Source organism: Musca domestica, unplaced genomic scaffold, assembly GCF_030504385.1.
Source record: "Musca domestica strain aabys unplaced genomic scaffold, Musca_domestica.polishedcontigs.V.1.1 4, whole genome shotgun sequence".
Taxonomy (NCBI): Eukaryota; Metazoa; Arthropoda; class Insecta; order Diptera; family Muscidae; genus Musca; species Musca domestica.
The window spans coordinates 22,143,679-22,161,240 of NW_026712328.1; the positions used below are offsets into that span (position 1 = coordinate 22,143,679).

Consider the following 17,562-nt stretch of genomic DNA (forward strand, 5'->3'; position numbering starts at 1 on the left):
TTTTCATCATACTTGACTCTGGGCTAAGTGGACTAATATTACACATTTGGACTAATATTACACATTTGGCGAACCATATATTTTAAATCGAACGAAGGTATATGTAAAAGTTATATTCAAATCTGAATCTATTTCGTTAAAAATTACCAAGGATATTTCTCAATATATCTGATATCTTGAACCGAATATCATTATTATGGAGTGAATATTACGGACGTGGAGGACTTAAATATGAAATTGGATGAAACATATACCGGGTGAGATGAAAAAACTGCAACTAACTTCAGACTGCTGTCATTTCCAAGCCACTCGTCCTACAACTGTTAAAATTATTCCAGTGACAGCTCATTATATTGTTTATAAGCGTACAAAAGAATTTTGGTGAGAATTTAACAGAAAAAAAAGTTTTTCGTGATGGAATTCAAGCGCGATAATGTGATTTCTTTAAGTTTCGAACTCCAGCATTTAAATGTAAATAAATCTTTTGTGTTTCGTACCATCGCTCGTTACCGTGATGCTGGTAGCGTAGCACAACGTCAAGGAAGTGGACGAAAGAAAACAGCAACATCAGCAGAAATGGTTCGAAGAGTAACGAAGCGACATGATCGAAACCCGCGTCGCAGTGGCCGAAAAATGGCTCGTGAGCGAAACATATAACAATATTCTATTCGGCAAATATTGAAAAAATGAGCTCGGGATAAAGCCATTGAAATTCCAAAAAGTGCCAGAACTTACACCGCAACAGAAAGAAAATAGACTCAAAAGAGCTAATAAGTTGTTTCTCTTGGCCGAAAGTGGTGAACTGCCAAATTTGGTTTTCTCCGATGAGAAAACATTCCTTGTCCAGCAGTTTGTAAACAAACAAAATTATCGTGTTTACTTGCCAAAGAGGTCAGCTGAAAATGTGCATATTCGGTTGGCCACCAAAACTCATGCGCCGGCCATGGTGATGGTGTGGGCTGCCATAACAGTCGATGGTCGCTTTCCGCTCGTGTTAATCGACCGTGGCATCAGAATAAATGCCGAATATTATCGCGAAAATATTCTGGAGGCTGTATTAAAGCCTTGGGCATGCAAACTTTTTGGCCGCAGACCTTGTACATTCCAACATTCGCACTCAGTACGCGCCACCCAAGAATGGTTACAAAATGAGGTCCCTCGCTTCATTTCCAGCGCACAATGGCCACCAAAATCTCCGGATACCAATCCGTTGGACTAATGTGTCTGGAGTATTTTATAAAGCAAGGTTGGCACTAAACAATACAAAGTGTCGATCACCTCAAGCAAGCGCTTCGCCGGGAATGGGCCAAAATACCGCAGAGCAACATTCGGGCAACGTTTGACGGTTTCATTGGCCGTTTGAAGACCATAATTCGTGTCAAAAGTGACCAATTCGAACAAGTCTAAACTTATTTTAAAATTTGATGCTTTTTCCGAAATGTTTTGCTTTCATTCAATAAAATTAAAAAAAAAAGTAAAAAGTATGGCGTTTGACTTTGTTGCTGTTTTTATACCCTCCACCTTGGAAAGGAGGGTATATTAACATTGTCATTCCGTTTGTAACATCCTTAAATATTCGTCGTAGACCCCAAAAAATATATATATTCATAATCAGCATAAAATTCTAAGTCGATTTAACGTTGTCCGTCTGTCTGTCCGTCTGTCTGTCTGTTGACATCACGATACAGCCCACATTATTTGACGTAGAGACCCAAGATTTAGCAGAGCAATTGGTATTGTATCTAGGATGGTTGGTATTGAAAATGAGATATATCGGTCCACGTTCTGGTATAGTCTCCATATAACGGTACCTCCCGATATTCGGTATTTTGATGATTTATGCCACATTTTTTCACGTATTTGTCTGAAAATTGGTATTTGTAGGTCATAACGGGTCCCTGTACGTATGGCAAAACATTACATGCATAGGTCCACGTTTTGGTATAGCCCCCATATAATGGTACCTCCCGATATTTGATATTTTGATTATTTTTGACACATTTTTTCACGAATTTCTCTGAAAATTTGGTAGTTGTAGATCATAATGGGTCCCAGTTCGTGTGGCGAGTCATTGTAATTATAGGTCCACGTTTTGGTACCTCCCGATATTCGGTAATTTAATGATTTTTGCCACATTTTTTCACGTATTTGTCTGAAAATTGGTATTTGTAGGTCATAATGGGTTCTAGCTCCGATGGCGAAACCTTGCATGTGTAGGTCCTCGATTTAGTATAGCCCCCATATAACGGTACCTCCCGATATTCGGCATTTTAATGGTTTTTGCCACATTTCTTCTAATGTTTCCTTTACCCTAAGGTGGAGGGTATTAAAAGTTTGGCCCGGCCGAACTTAATGTTTATGTTTTTCATGTTACAAAAAAATTTACAAAGATATAATAACTTGTACTACAATGTAGTGTCGGTAAATGTAGTGAGGGTAAAGAAATAAATAAAATAAAAGTTGTGAGGTCAAGTCATTTTAAATATTCTCTTTATATTGTTGTTGCAAAATGGTCAGGCTTAATCCTCTTTATATATAAATCCATTGCATACACATAAATCAGAGGTGGAAACCTGTTTTATTCAGTGGAATTTGAAAAGGAACTTTCGGAATTTGACAAAGAACTTTCTTTAAATTGAATCCATTTATATCTGCATTAATTTATATCAAATATATAATTAGAGTTTTCATTTAAAGTCAAGGCGTGGTAAAATTCTAAATAATAACAATGCTGGGTTTTTAAGTAAGTTTATTTACTGAAATTTTCGAAATTTTCACATGACCCTAAAAATTTTAAAATGGTTAAAACGATAATAACTTATGTAATAATTTTTGAGTTATTAATTTCATATACATATATTTATGTAAGATTACTGCTGAAGATGTATATCATTCGGCCCAGCCTAACAAATTATAATCTGGTAATACTTGATTTAGCTTCCGATATACAATAGGTAACAAGAGGGCGCTTACTATACATTTCTTCTGCATTTGCCGGTAATACTTGGAACATATCACCATTTTCCGCATAATTAAAAGAACGTGATGTTAGTAAACTGTGAATATCTCTTCACTAATAGTTACACCAAAAAAGTAGAACGATGATAATAGCATTTCTCTATAAAAGAAAGAAAGACAATGGGTTGTACTACCATTTGCCTAAACCAATAAGCTACAACGGCGGAAACGATGTACAACTGGTTATTACGCTGTGCTTTGTTGCTGGTGGCTTGTACATTAAGCTGTCAATTAGAATGGTAAGTAGTTTAATTTAATTATTTCGAAAGTAAAGTAAATAGCTCGCCTATTATACTTCACAGCCCATTTGCAAAGAGACAATTGGCATTTGCGGCCTCAAATGCTATTAGTTCCGGAGCGCATGCATATCCTGAGTTTCCGGAGGCAGTTGATTTGGGACATTTGCAACATGGTGGTGCCGACTGTGGCAATACTTTTGGTACATATGACGACAATAGTTTATTACACCACTCACTTGATAATGAGGTGAAATTCGAATGCGCTGTCCCACCTCAACAATGTGCCAACGATTCGAGCAACTTATATTATCGTACCTTTGATGGATCTTGCAATAACTTGGCTTATCCTGGTTACGGAATGGCCAACTCCAGATATGGACGTTATTTAAAACCAAAATATGGCGATGGCAAATACTCACCAAGTAGATCGCAATCTGGCGAAGCTTTACCAAATCCAAGATTATTATCCTTAGCCTTGTTCGGTGATGACACAGTTGCGGATAAATCGCGCACTATGTGGACAATGCAGTGGGGACAATTTGTTGGTCACGATATTAGCGAACAGTTGGAATCTAATGTGGGTAAGTGCAAGAGACTTTTATAAGATATTACAAATTGACAACGTATTATACGGACTATTCACTGGGCCTGCCCGTTTATCCGAAAAATTTTTACTTTAAGTTAACAGACGACTTCCAGTAATAACCACCTATTTTTATGACCGACACCACAATGTAGTACAGGGTGTTATGTATTTGTACAATTTCTTGTAAGATGCAAAAGAAAGCGAGATATGCTAACAGATCCTTTTGATTCGATTTCTGCATGTCCGTCCATCCGTTTGTTCATGTATTGCTGTAAACAAAATACAGAGCGCTTTTATTATTCGATTGTGTTGAAAATTTGCACAGATCATTTGTTTTTCCCAAGTGCGAACGCTGTTGGCAATAGTTTCTTCAAATGTCATGTTTAAGTCTTTCACATCCGTTATGTTCACTCCATAACAATGATATTCGGTACAAGATATCAGACACAGCAGAGAAATATTCTTTACAATTTTTGATAAAATCGATTCTGATTTGGATATAGCTCCCATATATATGTCTTCTTTTGATTTCAAGTATATTGTTCTTCAAATGTGTACTATTAGCCCAAAAGGGATTCATTTTGGCTTGCTGAACTAAGACAAGAATCTAGTTGTAAAATTTGGTGAAAATCGGTTAAGATTAAGTTATAAATTATTATAAGAATTAACTCCCTATTCCAGATGACTGCTGTGAAAATTCTCATAGCAAATTTTGCTACACCATACCGTTACATGTTTATGGTCCCATTACACTGGGTACGGGCAGGACATGTTTGCATTTCGCACGTACTCTTAGCGACAAAGATGTTCCATGTTCACTGAATAATTTGGGTTATGCCGAAAAATTGTCCAAGCAAACAGCCTTTTTAGATCTTTCTTCAGTGTATGGCAATTCCCTGGAACAGAGTATCAAAGTGCGTCATTATCAAGGTGGCCTGTTGCGAACGGTTTGGCATAATCATCAACAATATTTGACCACGACGACAAATGCAAATGAAGAATGCCAAAAATATGTTGAAGCTTGTTTTCGCATTCCTGATATACGAAATCAGCTATCGCCAACTATAACAGTTTTACACACGCTTCTGGTACGAGAACATAACCGATTGGCCACCATATTAGAGAAATTAAATCCACATTACTCGGATGAAAGCCTTTTCCAATTGGCCAGGAAAATAAACATTGCCCAGTATCAAAAGATCGTCTACTACGATTGGCTGCCTTTAGTTTTGGGTTCTGACTTTGCGTATACACACGATTTAGTCCATGATGTGAGGCCATATGATTATGTTAACGACTATGATCAATCATGGACACCAGCAGCATATGCTGAGAGTGCTGCAGCTGCGTTCCGTTATGCCCACACAACGGTACCGGGATGGTTTTCGTAAGTAAAAAATCGAAGTGATGCAAATTAATGAGCTACACAACATGTCTTAATATTTTTAGATTGGTTGCACCTGACTTCCGGCATAACAAAACCCTTCGTTTGAGCGACTATTTCAAGCACCAGGAGACCCTTTCTCTTGTGCAAACAGGCAATAACTTCGATGACATATTAAGAGGTCTGCAACTACAATGGGAAAAACGTGCAGATCCTAATATTGATAAGGAAGTATGTTCCCTAAAAAACGACATATATATTTTGTACAACAGTTTATTTTTTCTTTTAAGTTAAAACACTATTTTGGCCGAAGACTTCTCGAAGAATATGGCTCAGATTTGAAATCTATCGATATACAACGTGGCCGAGACTTTGGACTAGCCAGCTACAACGATTATCGTGAAGCCTGTGGTCTACCAAGAGCAAACTGTTGGTCTGACTTTGAACATGAAATTGCTCCAGAAGTATGTAAAGAGGCAGTGTTTAAAGTTAAAAATTAATAATTGTGTTTTTTTGTAGAAAATTGCTTTGTTACAAAAATTCTATGCATCACCCAATGATGTGGACTTAAATGTTGGGGGTGCTTTGGAAAGACATTCTGCAGAAGGCATTTTTGGTCCCACATTCCAGTGTATTTTGGGCAGACAGTTTGTTAATTTACGAAAATCTGATCGTTTCTTCTTTGAACACTTCGAACCACATTCAGGTTTTACAAGAGGTATGTAGTAATTTGTTCTTTTCATTTTTAGGCTAATTAAAAGTTGATGCAACATTCTTTATAACTCAAATTAAATTAATATTTATGTATAAACCTAACATATGCATTTCCATTTTTAGAGCAATTGGCGGAAATACGAAAAGTTAGCTTAGCCAGTCTGATCTGTGCTAACAGCGCTGGTCTAAGACATGTCCAATCCAATGTTTTCCTGCATCCAAATGAAGAGTAAATATATACTTAAACATACACGAATATTTCATTTGTCATATTTATGTATCTTTTCAGAAATGAATTGGTGACTTGTAAATCAATAACTCAATTGAATCTAAGACTTTGGCAAGAACATGGTGCTTATTAGTAAAAAAACTTTATTTTATATAATTGTAAAATCCTTTTCTACTTTTAATAAATATTTAATATATTTAGATTTATAAAATAATCAATAGTAAAACAGTTCTCTTGTTTTCATTACGAAATAAGTTCAAAGGGCTACGATAACGTAATTTAAATTAAAACTTTTACAACCACTATTCATTACCCAACTTCTGTGACGACTAACGTATATGAATTTCGGAACACATGCACTAATGCCGCTTCCATATAATTTACTTAACAGTTTCCAACAAAATATTTAATAATAAAGAAGCAGTAGAATTATGATTCTGGACTACATCTTTCACTAAATGTAATTTTTCGAAGGGCAGTCTAACTGCCTTTCGAGAAAATTACATTGTTTTAGTACTTTAATGTGTTTTTAGGACATAACACTTAAAAATGTATTAAAGAAGTCTTTTAAACGTTTTAAACTTTTACAATACATATTTCTTTGAGTTATTGATGCTTATTTATATAGAATGGGATTCGGTGAAAAAGCAAATAAAGGAATTAGTTCAAAAATCAATAGAACCACTACTTCATGTGGAAGAAATTCAATTCAATTTTCCTAAAGTATTCCGGAATTATGAAAGACAATGATTTGATAAAGACCAATAATAATGATTGAATAAAGAATATAACCTCAGTCCGAAAATATTTCTTCAAATTTCTACATCCGAGAATGCTTACAACCTAAATTTCCTTAAAGTTCGCAAAAAGTAATGATTATCGAGTTGCGTAATATGAGGGCTATATCCCACAACAAACCTTATCGAACACTTTGTGCTATTATGTAAAATATATTGAAACATATTTTATCAGTACCCCCAAATTTGTATTCCTATCACTTTATTTCTGCAGTCAATATCATATATAAACACATTTATTATTTTTTTAATTTGATCAGAATATGAGAAAAATTCCAATATTGAAAAGAATAAATATTTTAGCCACTATAGTAATTTTATCTAACAGTCCTTATCTTTAGCCCTTATGGTCCAAAGTCAGGCAATTTTTGTTACATAAATTAATCAATATAAAATTCCTAAAATCGGAGACTAAAATGGACCCTTTGGAATAGCACTAACTCCACCAAAACGTATACCGAACACCACTTTATAACCTATCCGGTTGAGAACGTTCCGGGACCGTTATATGATGGCTACACCATACGTAGACTGATTTGCAATAGTTTCGAACAGACTTGACTTGACAGACTAGTTCTACTATAACCAATAGAACTAGGTATTTAAAATATCTAAAATCGAGTAAACTTTACCAAAGCGCGGATTGTATACCTTATTTTTTATCCGATAAAACTGGCTAAAAAGTTATGATTATGAGCAAAATTGTAATTATCCTTGAAACAGACGGACAGACCTAATAGAATTGTTACGCTAATTAAGAATACAAATATTTTACAGAGTCAAAAATGATTATTTCGAGGAGTTACAAATGGAATGACTAACTTTTCATACGTGTGGTAATTTAACAGACTTCCAGTGTCTTATAGGGATTTCGCTTTCTCCCTTTTTCGCTTTTTATAAAAACAACAATAATAGGATTAAGCCTGACTATTTTGCAACAGATAAAACTACGTTACACGTTTATGCTATTTCGTTCATGTAAAACGAAAGCATAACAAGTGGGGAGAGATAAACATGTTTATAAGTGCGTTGTAAGATTTAGAAGATTTTCGAAAAGAATTTTAGTTTACATTAATTATTTGGTTCCTCTTCCGTTGAGCTTACGATCTCGTCATTTGGGTAAAAAAAGTTTTTTTGTCATAGGAGTTATTTTTATAACTCATGTTGAGAAAATCCCAGACAAAAAAACAAGGGAACTGATGAGGATTGGTGACCATCTTTCTCCACTAATAAACAAACAATAATGGGATTAAGCCTGACTATTTTGCAAAAACAAAATGACTTTTCGCTATTACTGGCAAGTTTCCACAGTGTTTTCGCGATTTCGGAATAATATATTTCTATAATTTTTCTAATAACATGTCGTCGCCCATCTATTGCCAGATCGAAACATTAGCAGACTAAATGAATTTTGTCGAATCTATACAGTAGCAAAATATCTCGGTACCATCCTTAACCAGAAACTAAGCTGCAAGAGGAACATCGAGGAGCGAGCGAACAAGGGCTTAATTGCACTTTATCCCTGCAAAAACTCCATAGGAAAAAGCTGGGGACTCAAGCCTCACATAATCAAATGTATATATGAGTCAGTTGTCCTACCAATTCTAACCTATTGGGGGCTTGTTTGGTGGCACTCCTTGGACAATCCGTCATTCTCAAGTATGTGGAAAGCATAGGAAATCAGGCTATAGCTAGCGATTCTATATAACCTAGGCACAGCTTTGAACTACTTGATTTCCATATACATAACAGAGACATCTGGACCCACGACACTCCACCTTTTAACGGTGTTGCTGTCTATACTGATGGACCAAAGATGGAAAGTGGAACGGCCCTGAAGTCTCTAAATTCATTTACATTCAAATCTATGGCAGTTCTGGAGTGCAGGAATGCTCTGGAAAAAGTTAAATCGTTTGTCAAACTCTGTTGGGTCCCTAAGCACTGCAACATATCTGGCAATGAATCGGCCGATGAATTGGCCAGACGCGGATCTGAGTCAGTAGATCTAGAGATTGAGAGCTAAGTGAAGCCACCCTTATGTAACTTCTTCAAAGTACTGCATAAGCATTATCTTGGGAAATTTCAACAGAACTGGCTAACTGAAAGGGGATGTAATGTCTCCAAAAAGACAGTGGAGCACTCACTCTGATACTGCCCAACTGTTATAGGAGTGAGACAGAGGCTACTGGGTAAGCAAATTCTGCCAGACTTTTTCTCCCTCTCCGACATCGAGCCAGCAGTCATTCTTCTGTCAGCCAGAAGACTAAAGTGGTTAGCCAAAAGACGACACGCTGATACACTGTGGATGCAAGTCTACTTACTTCTCTGCTCTTTATTCAGATTCTCACTTCTACACCAACCGCTATTCATTTCCTTATCTTCTCTCTATTCTATTTTCCTTTCTTCTTCAATTAGGATGAACACAGTGGACCAATAGGTCTCCGTGTGGAGTGGTTGTTTATACAACTGCGCATCCTTTTACCTAGCTTATTATGTCTTTGCTATTACATAGATAAAACAAGATAACTAATTGTATGCCATAAATAAAGGTTATGTTATTTTCCACATTCTGTACTCTAAGCCTGGTTAACTTTTGGAAAACATCCGGTAAAATTTCGTAAAGATTATAAAAATATATCAAATACGCAGACGCACTTATTGTGATACGAACAAATGAGAACATTTGTGTTTTACATGACTCTGTAAAAAACGCCGTTGTATGCAAAATACTTCAATTTCCCCACCATGATAAATTAGTTTGTACAGGCGTATTACCCTAATACACAAGGTCCATATCTTCAAATTTGATTTTATTCCACTTTTCAACATACACAAGATAAGTTATGTCAACGTTCAATTTGGTTAACTTGAAAATTGTGTACTCTCGAAAAGGTGAGTATATCGAAGTTTAGAAACAAATATTAAAATTTAGTTCTTTATTAAAACATTTTTATAAAAATCTGTAACAATAATAAATTATGTGTGTTTTAAAAAATTATTCAATTCAAAACGCTCTTCTTGTTTTAGGTTTCAAACATTTTAAAAATTATATCCAATACTTTTAACAATTCTTTTCCGTATTCAATTTTTTCATTGTTCTCCAGCAGAAGACATTTGAGAGAATCCCTCAAGAGTCGTAGTTGTTTTGATAACTTTGTACCTCGAATCATAGCCACAAATTTTACACCTCCACTTATAAGTTTCCAAAGGGCAACACATATTGCCAACTGTTCCTCCACGGATGATTTTGGAGACACAGACTGGAAAATTATTTCATTGGCAGTGTATATAAAATCTGAAGAAGTCAAAAGGGTGATACGATTGCTATTCAAAAAGCCCATGTTTCTTAAAATCCTCAAAGAAATTAGACGAGATTCTCCCTTGGAACGATTTATAACAGAACACAAAGCATTTAAATGACGAGTTTGAGCCCCTTCTTCATAGCGGGATAATATTTCCCAAAAAGAAAGCCAAGAATTTACAATATCCGGTTTAAGACGTGCAGCTTTGTTATTGAATGGATACAAACTATCAAATATATCCGTAACACGAGCTTTAATTAAGACATTTCTACCTTCAGCAGAACTGCTGCAATTCATTAATATCCTTAGACCAGATGAAATGACGGGAAAATTGTCGGTATTAGATGCTTTAATTTTCATAGTGTCGGCCAAAACCAGTTTTGTGGTCAATTGTAAAACGGAATGTGCAAAAGATGTATTATTTATAGATGAAAATTTTTTACACATCACCAAAGAGCGTTCACAAAAAAATGCCGCAACTTTCAAAAGGGTTAATTTTAGTTCAGTTGAATGTACCATCCACGGCCAAATCTGTATAATAATTTTACTATATTCCAATGCTAGGATATCATCGCTTATAACCATGGTAGGTGAAGAATGCCAGTTTAGCAGAAAGTTTAACAACAGGTGAAGATTTTTGATTACAGCCATTTTCTTATGTTCTCCGTGGCGTTTTACAAACGTCGTACAAGGTGTTGTGGAGTACTCTTCGAAAAAGGTTTTAAAAATGTTTATTACTTGTTCATTCAATTTGAGATGTTGTGCCGTTTCTTGTGCATTAGGAGACACTTTTAACAATAGCGATAAAGATTCCACGACTTGTTGCTGTTCTTCAGTTGGCGCAGAAATAAACTTGCATACTTTTAAAGGATACAAATGGGTAAATAGGCGTATCAAATATATACACAAATGTTCCGAAATGGTTGTTGTTGGGCGTTTGACTGAAAAGAAGAAAATGAAAGTAAGTTAGTACTGTATTTACTTTTAAGAAACAATAATTAGGTCATCTAAAGTTAAAATTTCTAAAGAGCACTTATAATTAGGATAATTTAGAATGGGATATATTGTAGCACAAATTCCGAGGCTTCAAAGTAGTAGATACCATGGTACAATCAATAAGGTAGTGTAACTTCAAAGGAACTATGACAAATATAACTATTTACTAGAGTCTTATTGTGCCAAGTAGACCTTTTTAAGTATGCAACAGTAGGCTTGTTTACATAACATTTTTTTTATTTTCGGGATAAACCGCAAATATGACTGGAATGTTGGGGTAATTCAACAAAGTCGAATCCAGATAAAAATTAAGTGTTATGTTAAATTGTAACTAAGTGTATATTGATTTTAGCTTATTAGTCACATGCGGCCATTAATACATAAATAAACAAAAACGAGTAAGCAAGATATGGTCGTGCGGTGCCGACCATGTGATACCCTACAACACCATAATATATTGGAAATCCTCCTTAGGTCCGAACAAATTTTAGTCGATTATTTGAAATAATGCTATACTGTCCTGCACATATGTTGTCTTTGGTTTATAATTGTGACCTGTAGAGCCTCTTCAAGATCAGGAAAGTTTTAATTTTTGGTCCATTTGATTCCCTAAATATATATCTTGAAATACAATTGGCTTCAATTCTGACCCTAATTCTATCCACATGCTAAATTTCTTGAGAATCGGATGATAATTTCGACTTGAATATAATAATCCAGAAACATAGTGTTTAATGTGAAAAAATGTTACCAAGCTTAAAATTCAATATTGTAAGTCAATTATATATATGACAAAAATATATATAAAAACACTATTTATACTATTCTATTTTATCTGCTAAATATCGTCCGATGACCAAACAAAATGGTAGGCTTTTGACCAGCCCTAAACTCTAGCCCCATCCTAGATTCCACGTCGATTGGTCTATAATTGCGACCTGAAGGGCAACTGCAAAATCACGAAATGTTTCTGTTTTTGGTCCATTTCAAACCTAAACCCCACCTCCATGCTAAAAATTATTGCGACCTGTAGTGTGATCACAAATTAACATGGACGGACGGACATACATATCTAGATCGACTTAGCTCGGCGAGGTAGGAAGATTCATATATACTTTCCTATGTGGGAAACCAATATTTCGAGGTGTTACATAATTTTTGGTCCAATCAAACTTATAATACCCTCAGCACATAGTGTTGTAGGGTATAATAAAGAGCATTAAATGTTTAAAAAAATTCAGTTTACCTTTTTGAGTTTCATTTTCAATATTTTTGATTTTAGTTTTTACGTTGTAATTATTGGATATTCGATTTTCTTTGTTTTCATATTCAAGGTCGATAACTTTATCATGTTTTTGGTCTTCTTCGATGTTTGAGCCATTCAGTAACAATAAAACGTTGCAAGAGAGATCTCCTCCTATTTCTGGCTGGGCCTTAATGCATAAAATACTTAATAGCGACAATATACAGCGTTGCAATATACTGCTCATGCGACTTGTGGATAGGACATGCTTGAAAAGTTGTACAATATTGGAACTGTACTCCAACATTTTTGTGGTCAGATGCTCCAGGGCGCTGGCATCCTCAAGTAATACCATTAACAATTGTAACATATCGACAAGTTTGAATGGTTTCGTAGTGCAGGGAACTATGGTGAATATTATTTTGCATAGGCTATCAAGCCAAACTGGATCTCGGCATATTGTGCGCTGAAGGAAAATATAATTATCAGCATGACACATGGAGTAGAGGCGGCAAATCAACGCAATCATGGTTACATAATCGTTGGAGCTTTCTAATGTTGATGGTAAGGGTAGCTTCAATATTTCATACAATTTAAACATAAACGAGCGAGTACAAATTTCATTCAAAAACGCTGCCGAATGCAAAGACATTTCAATGCAAATCCGTGTGTAGCATGCAACAAGACCACAAGTTGTAATCTGTTTGGTATTTGAAGGTTCAAGTCCATCAGGAACTTCCATACTTAATACACAAATCTCCTTGTTAAGAGCATCTCCTCCAATTAAATTCATAAAACGGTACTGCTCGAGTATTTGCTCTAATTCTTCAATGTTGCTTCGTTTGCGTATAAGATTTCCAAACAATTGGCCCGCCAATTGTCTGACGTGTGTTATTTCTTTCACATCCAATAAGGTACTTAAGCAACAAGCCATAAATCCGCCTGGTAAATATGATAGTTCATTCAGTAACATCTCTGATCCCGAACAGTCTGTAGATTTTGATTCTTTATTTGGCTCTTGTGGAATTGCAGTTGTTTCTGATACGAGGTATAATATGCTCCAAGCTAATATTCGTACCTGTGCATCAATATGAGCACACATACCACCAATATATTTTACCACTCCTGGCGCCAAACGAAAGTTGCATTTTGAGTCTGTCATTTGCATGGAAAGGTTTAATATGGATTTCAAACAATCTCTATGCCATTGTGAGCCTGTTTGGGTAAACGATTTGAGAGCTAGGGATAGTTGCATAAAACGTCTACAGTAGTAGAATAGTAATTTGTCAGGCATATCCAGATGACATGAGCTAAGAGCCAACAACAGAGATAATAAACATCTAACTCGTTGTAAATCACGCTCCTCAAATAGTTTCAGTGTGCGTTCCATAAGCAAATCAAAGAGATTACTAAAAATGGTACTGCTCTCGGCTGCAGACAGGGTGTTTTCAAAAACCTCCACATGATGCCGGATGAGAAATTCCAAGACCGTGGAAATTTTACAAAAAATTCCAAACTCCATTTCCTGTTGCTGGGTAAGTATCGTTACAAATGCCTGTCTTACATCTTTATGTAAAACTTTTATGAATTCTGCAGCAATTTGTGTTACGGGAACTTTTAGACAAATTAGTAGTAAATCTACCAAATAATGATAAAGTTCCAGATCACTTTCATTACTTGGCTGTAATTGTAGATATTTGTTTAGCATGCTACCCAATGTTTGACTTGATTCTACGCCAACGTCAAAAGTGTGGGAATGTCTGGGAAGAAGTAATTGCTGACTTAACATGGAACAGACCTGAATTAAAGATCTGTGATCTGTTGCATTGCTAGCTGCCCTAATCAATCTCTGTAGTGATACACCGGGCTGAGTAGCTCGTATTAATTTAACATCTTCATTGCTAAGTTTCAATTGTTCATTTATGTCTAAATCCGCCTGTTTGGCCACAGATTTCGAATGAACATTAGTCAAACCTTGACAGGAAATATCAGCTACAACAAAACGCCAATACTGATTTTCTTCCTGTGCATTGGGAAATGTTGTTGCAATTGTTTGTAAATCCGCTTCATTGTCTTCAACGGTGGCGAGTGCGGAACGTAAAGTTATATCAATGGGCATGTGAATATTACCCAAAATTAATGGTCCCTCTACGCCTCTTTCTGTCGCCACTAATTGGTGACAGAACAACAATTGAAAAAGACACATCGTGGCATCTTGTCTTGCCTGAATATCATGATGAAACAAAAACAAGGCTCGTAAAAGTAGTACATAAATATTTGGGGTTTCAGCTATTTCACATCGCACGGAGGAATCGTAGAACAAAATTTTGTTGAGTATACTTATACATGGTATAGCAGTATCGGGGTAATCTGTACAAGATTCATTCTGCAAGGCATTCTCCAAAGCTTGCAATATTAAAAAGGAGGCCCCAGCATTACAAAGCTCGCCCGTAACATGCCAATTGGAACATAAAACATTGATTTGCATTAACGTGGTTTTGCGAATTAAGGGCTCAACATCTGGCGAGTCCAATAACATAAACAAGTTGTTCAAAGTTGAGATAGCATCTGGGCGCAAGGGTGAAATGTCGTTGAATACGTGGCGGTATTCCCTGGGTGTGGTTAGCATACAAATGTCATTGGGCAATGTATCGCTTATATGCATAAGATTGGGCATATACTTATCGCAACCGCTCAACGAATTTAGACTGTACAAGAGTCTAGTTAAGGCCTCCGAACGTCTTTCGTTACTGTTGTGAAAAAGAAAAACAATATTTCCTTGTAAGACGCTAACATAAGGCAAACGTCTAGAGTCGGGATCATATAGTTTTAGCAACAACTCGAGTATCTTTTTGGAAAAAGTACAACAGCCGAGTAGAGGTTGAATGGGAAGCAAAGTGGGAAGGAATGTGCTCCATTTAGAACCAAATAATGATTGGGACTGCAGCAACAGTTCTATTATTTTAAAACAACAACTTTGTATTTTTTCTTCAGCACTTTCAAAGCCATTGTATAGTAAATGTAACAATAAATTTGTATTCATGGGTATGCCAATAATACCTGCAGCTAATAAGCAGCCGTTTTCGCATTCCTTAATGTACCTTTCGCCGTTCATTAAACAACCAATGTGGCGCTTGAAGGCGTTTGTCAGTTTCTCATAAAGATAGATTTTTAAAGGCAGGAAAGACATATTAAGAAGTTTAATAAGAAGCTGCACCGCTTTCGATTTTAATTCTTCGTTGTTTAAATATTTGGGTATAGCATCAAGTATGTTCCTAAATATTATGTCCAACAATTTTTTAGATTGTACTTTATCCAACATTAACATAATGCTATATCCGGTTTTAATTATATGCTCTGCAGATAAGTTCAAAGCTGAATCGGCGATTATCAAATTGACGGCTTGTCGTAAGGATGTCTCATATTTATCCAAAAGCTGGTATTTATCATTCAATGATTTTTTGTTTTTCAATAATATTTCACGTAATCGCATGTAACGTTCAGGATATAAGCATTTTATGGAATAATCTCTTAAAATTGGCTCGTATAACTCAACTGATTTAAGGGGGTTAATTTGATTATTAATATATGCCACATCCTGCAAAAGAAATAGAATTTGCATCTGTTGCAAACGAGGTCGGGTACATTGCTCTGTTACAGTATACTGCAAGCAAAGTTTTTCTAATATTCCTGCAAGCATTCGTAAAGGTTCTTCGGCAATCTGTTGCTTTATGAGAATATGTAAACTCAATATTTTGTATATAATTTCCCACATCATAATTGAGTCATTACTATTCTCTTCCCAATAAGCTATGCACGATACAAAAATCTGAGTTAAAGCTTTATCAACCCGTAATTGAGATGGCTTTATCATAGCACTATCATCGATATTACTTGTCGCGTAAGGAAAATTCAATGTTTTCTTCCTGAATTTCAAACGTAATTCAAGTACATGGAGAAATTCATATAAAGTTGTTGCGGCCACTTCGGGAGAGAAGCCGGTACCTTGTTGTTTAGTGAATACTTGCAGTAAATGACGAAATATGTGTGGGGTCTGCAACATATATTCAGCAGGGTAATCTTTCATAGTCAACTGTAAATGCTGCAGTGCATGTTTTAGTTCCAAATTTGTAGAGGACGGATTTTTCAAAATATCAGCCATTAGTTTTAGTGCATTGTAGTCACTTATAGTTGGACTACTCCACGGAACTTCATAATCATCGAGACTATAAACCTCTTCTTCCTCTCGGCTTTTTATATTCTCATATTGTAAGCTTAGTCTTTTGGTAGCCCTCATTAAATCTTCCATTTCTTCGCCTTCTTTATTTTCTAGTCTATTGTTTTCACAGGTTTTAAGGAAATCAATAATTTCTTGTACAACTTGCAAATCTTCGTTTTGTTTTTCCAACAAAATTTTTATTTTTCGACACTCCTTTCTTAAACGATCTGCTCCCATTTTCTGGATAATTTTGTCCCCTAAACTTTCGGACTGCAGCAACGATTTTAGCAATTTTAAAACTTTTAACTGGCTCCTAATGGGTGTGAATCCAAACCATCGTATTAGTTGTTTACATAGTTCCACGAACTTGACATCCACTTTCTCATTGAGCTCGAGCGCGCGTTCCAGTTTGCCAGATATTTGATCCAGAGCCCGCAATCGGATTTCCAAAGACTCATGAGTAAGTTTTTGCAATGTACTTCGACTGATTTGTATCATGGACATTTTCGATAGTCCTTTAAAAGCACTTTGTATAATTCTTCGTTTATTGTTTATGTTTTCAAAAAAGGTAAATTCAAACAAAACTTCGTACAAAACGAACAGTTCAAAGGAAATATTCCTTTAATTGAACCATCGGGACTGTATCTATCTTTTTCGTTCAGTTTGTTCCTATCGTTCATCTAGTACCCTTAGTACATTTAGTCTTTGATTTAAGGCATGGTAGTATAATACAGGTAACAGCAAGTGTTGATGTACAACAATCGTAACAACAACAACATACAAATTTTTTTTTGTACGTAGTACAAGTGCCAGAGTTATATGTCCAAAAATTTAA

General features: G+C 35.6%; 2 protein-coding genes across 2 annotated transcripts; one reads left to right on the top strand and one right to left on the bottom strand.

Annotated features, from left to right (window-relative positions):
- Nucleotides 1–3,111: 3,111 nt before the first annotated feature.
- Nucleotides 3,112–6,341, top strand: LOC101892490 (peroxidase-like). Its single transcript, XM_005182027.3, has 8 exons — nt 3,112–3,257; nt 3,321–3,838; nt 4,525–5,230; nt 5,293–5,458; nt 5,518–5,691; nt 5,747–5,945; nt 6,065–6,170; nt 6,231–6,341. The coding sequence occupies exons 1-8, from the start codon at nt 3,190–3,192 to the stop codon at nt 6,301–6,303; spliced, it is 2,010 nt and encodes a 669-aa protein (XP_005182084.1). The 5' UTR covers nt 3,112–3,189; the 3' UTR covers nt 6,304–6,341.
- A 3,419-nt stretch (nt 6,342–9,760) lies between these two features.
- Nucleotides 9,761–17,346, bottom strand: LOC101892668 (protein rotatin homolog). The gene is made up of 2 exons (XM_011293597.3): nt 12,512–17,346; nt 9,761–11,210 (listed from the first exon to the last, which is right to left on the bottom strand). Exons 1-2 carry the CDS (start codon nt 17,229–17,231, stop codon nt 9,991–9,993), a joined length of 5,940 nt encoding a protein of 1,979 aa, XP_011291899.1. The 5' UTR covers nt 17,232–17,346; the 3' UTR covers nt 9,761–9,990.
- Between the last annotated feature and the right edge of the window lie 216 nt (nt 17,347–17,562).

What these genes read in the sequence shown, in the direction of transcription:
- LOC101892490 (XM_005182027.3), top strand. Translation starts at nt 3,190, where the DNA reads ATGTACAACTGGTTATTACGCTGTGCTTTGTTGCTGGTGGCTTGTACA. An exon ending in ACAGTTGGAATCTAATGTGG is followed by an intron (nt 3,839 to 4,524) that starts GTAAGTGCAAGA and finishes TCCCTATTCCAG; the next exon opens with ATGACTGCTGTGAAAATTCT. An exon ending in ACGGTACCGGGATGGTTTTC is followed by an intron (nt 5,231 to 5,292) that starts GTAAGTAAAAAA and finishes TAATATTTTTAG; the next exon opens with ATTGGTTGCACCTGACTTCC.
- LOC101892668 (XM_011293597.3), bottom strand. Translation starts at nt 17,231, where the DNA reads ATGTCCATGATACAAATCAGTCGAAGTACATTGCAAAAACTTACTCAT. An exon ending in TGAAAATGAAACTCAAAAAG is followed by an intron (nt 11,211 to 12,511) that starts GTAAACTGAATT and finishes TCTTCTTTTCAG; the next exon opens with TCAAACGCCCAACAACAACC.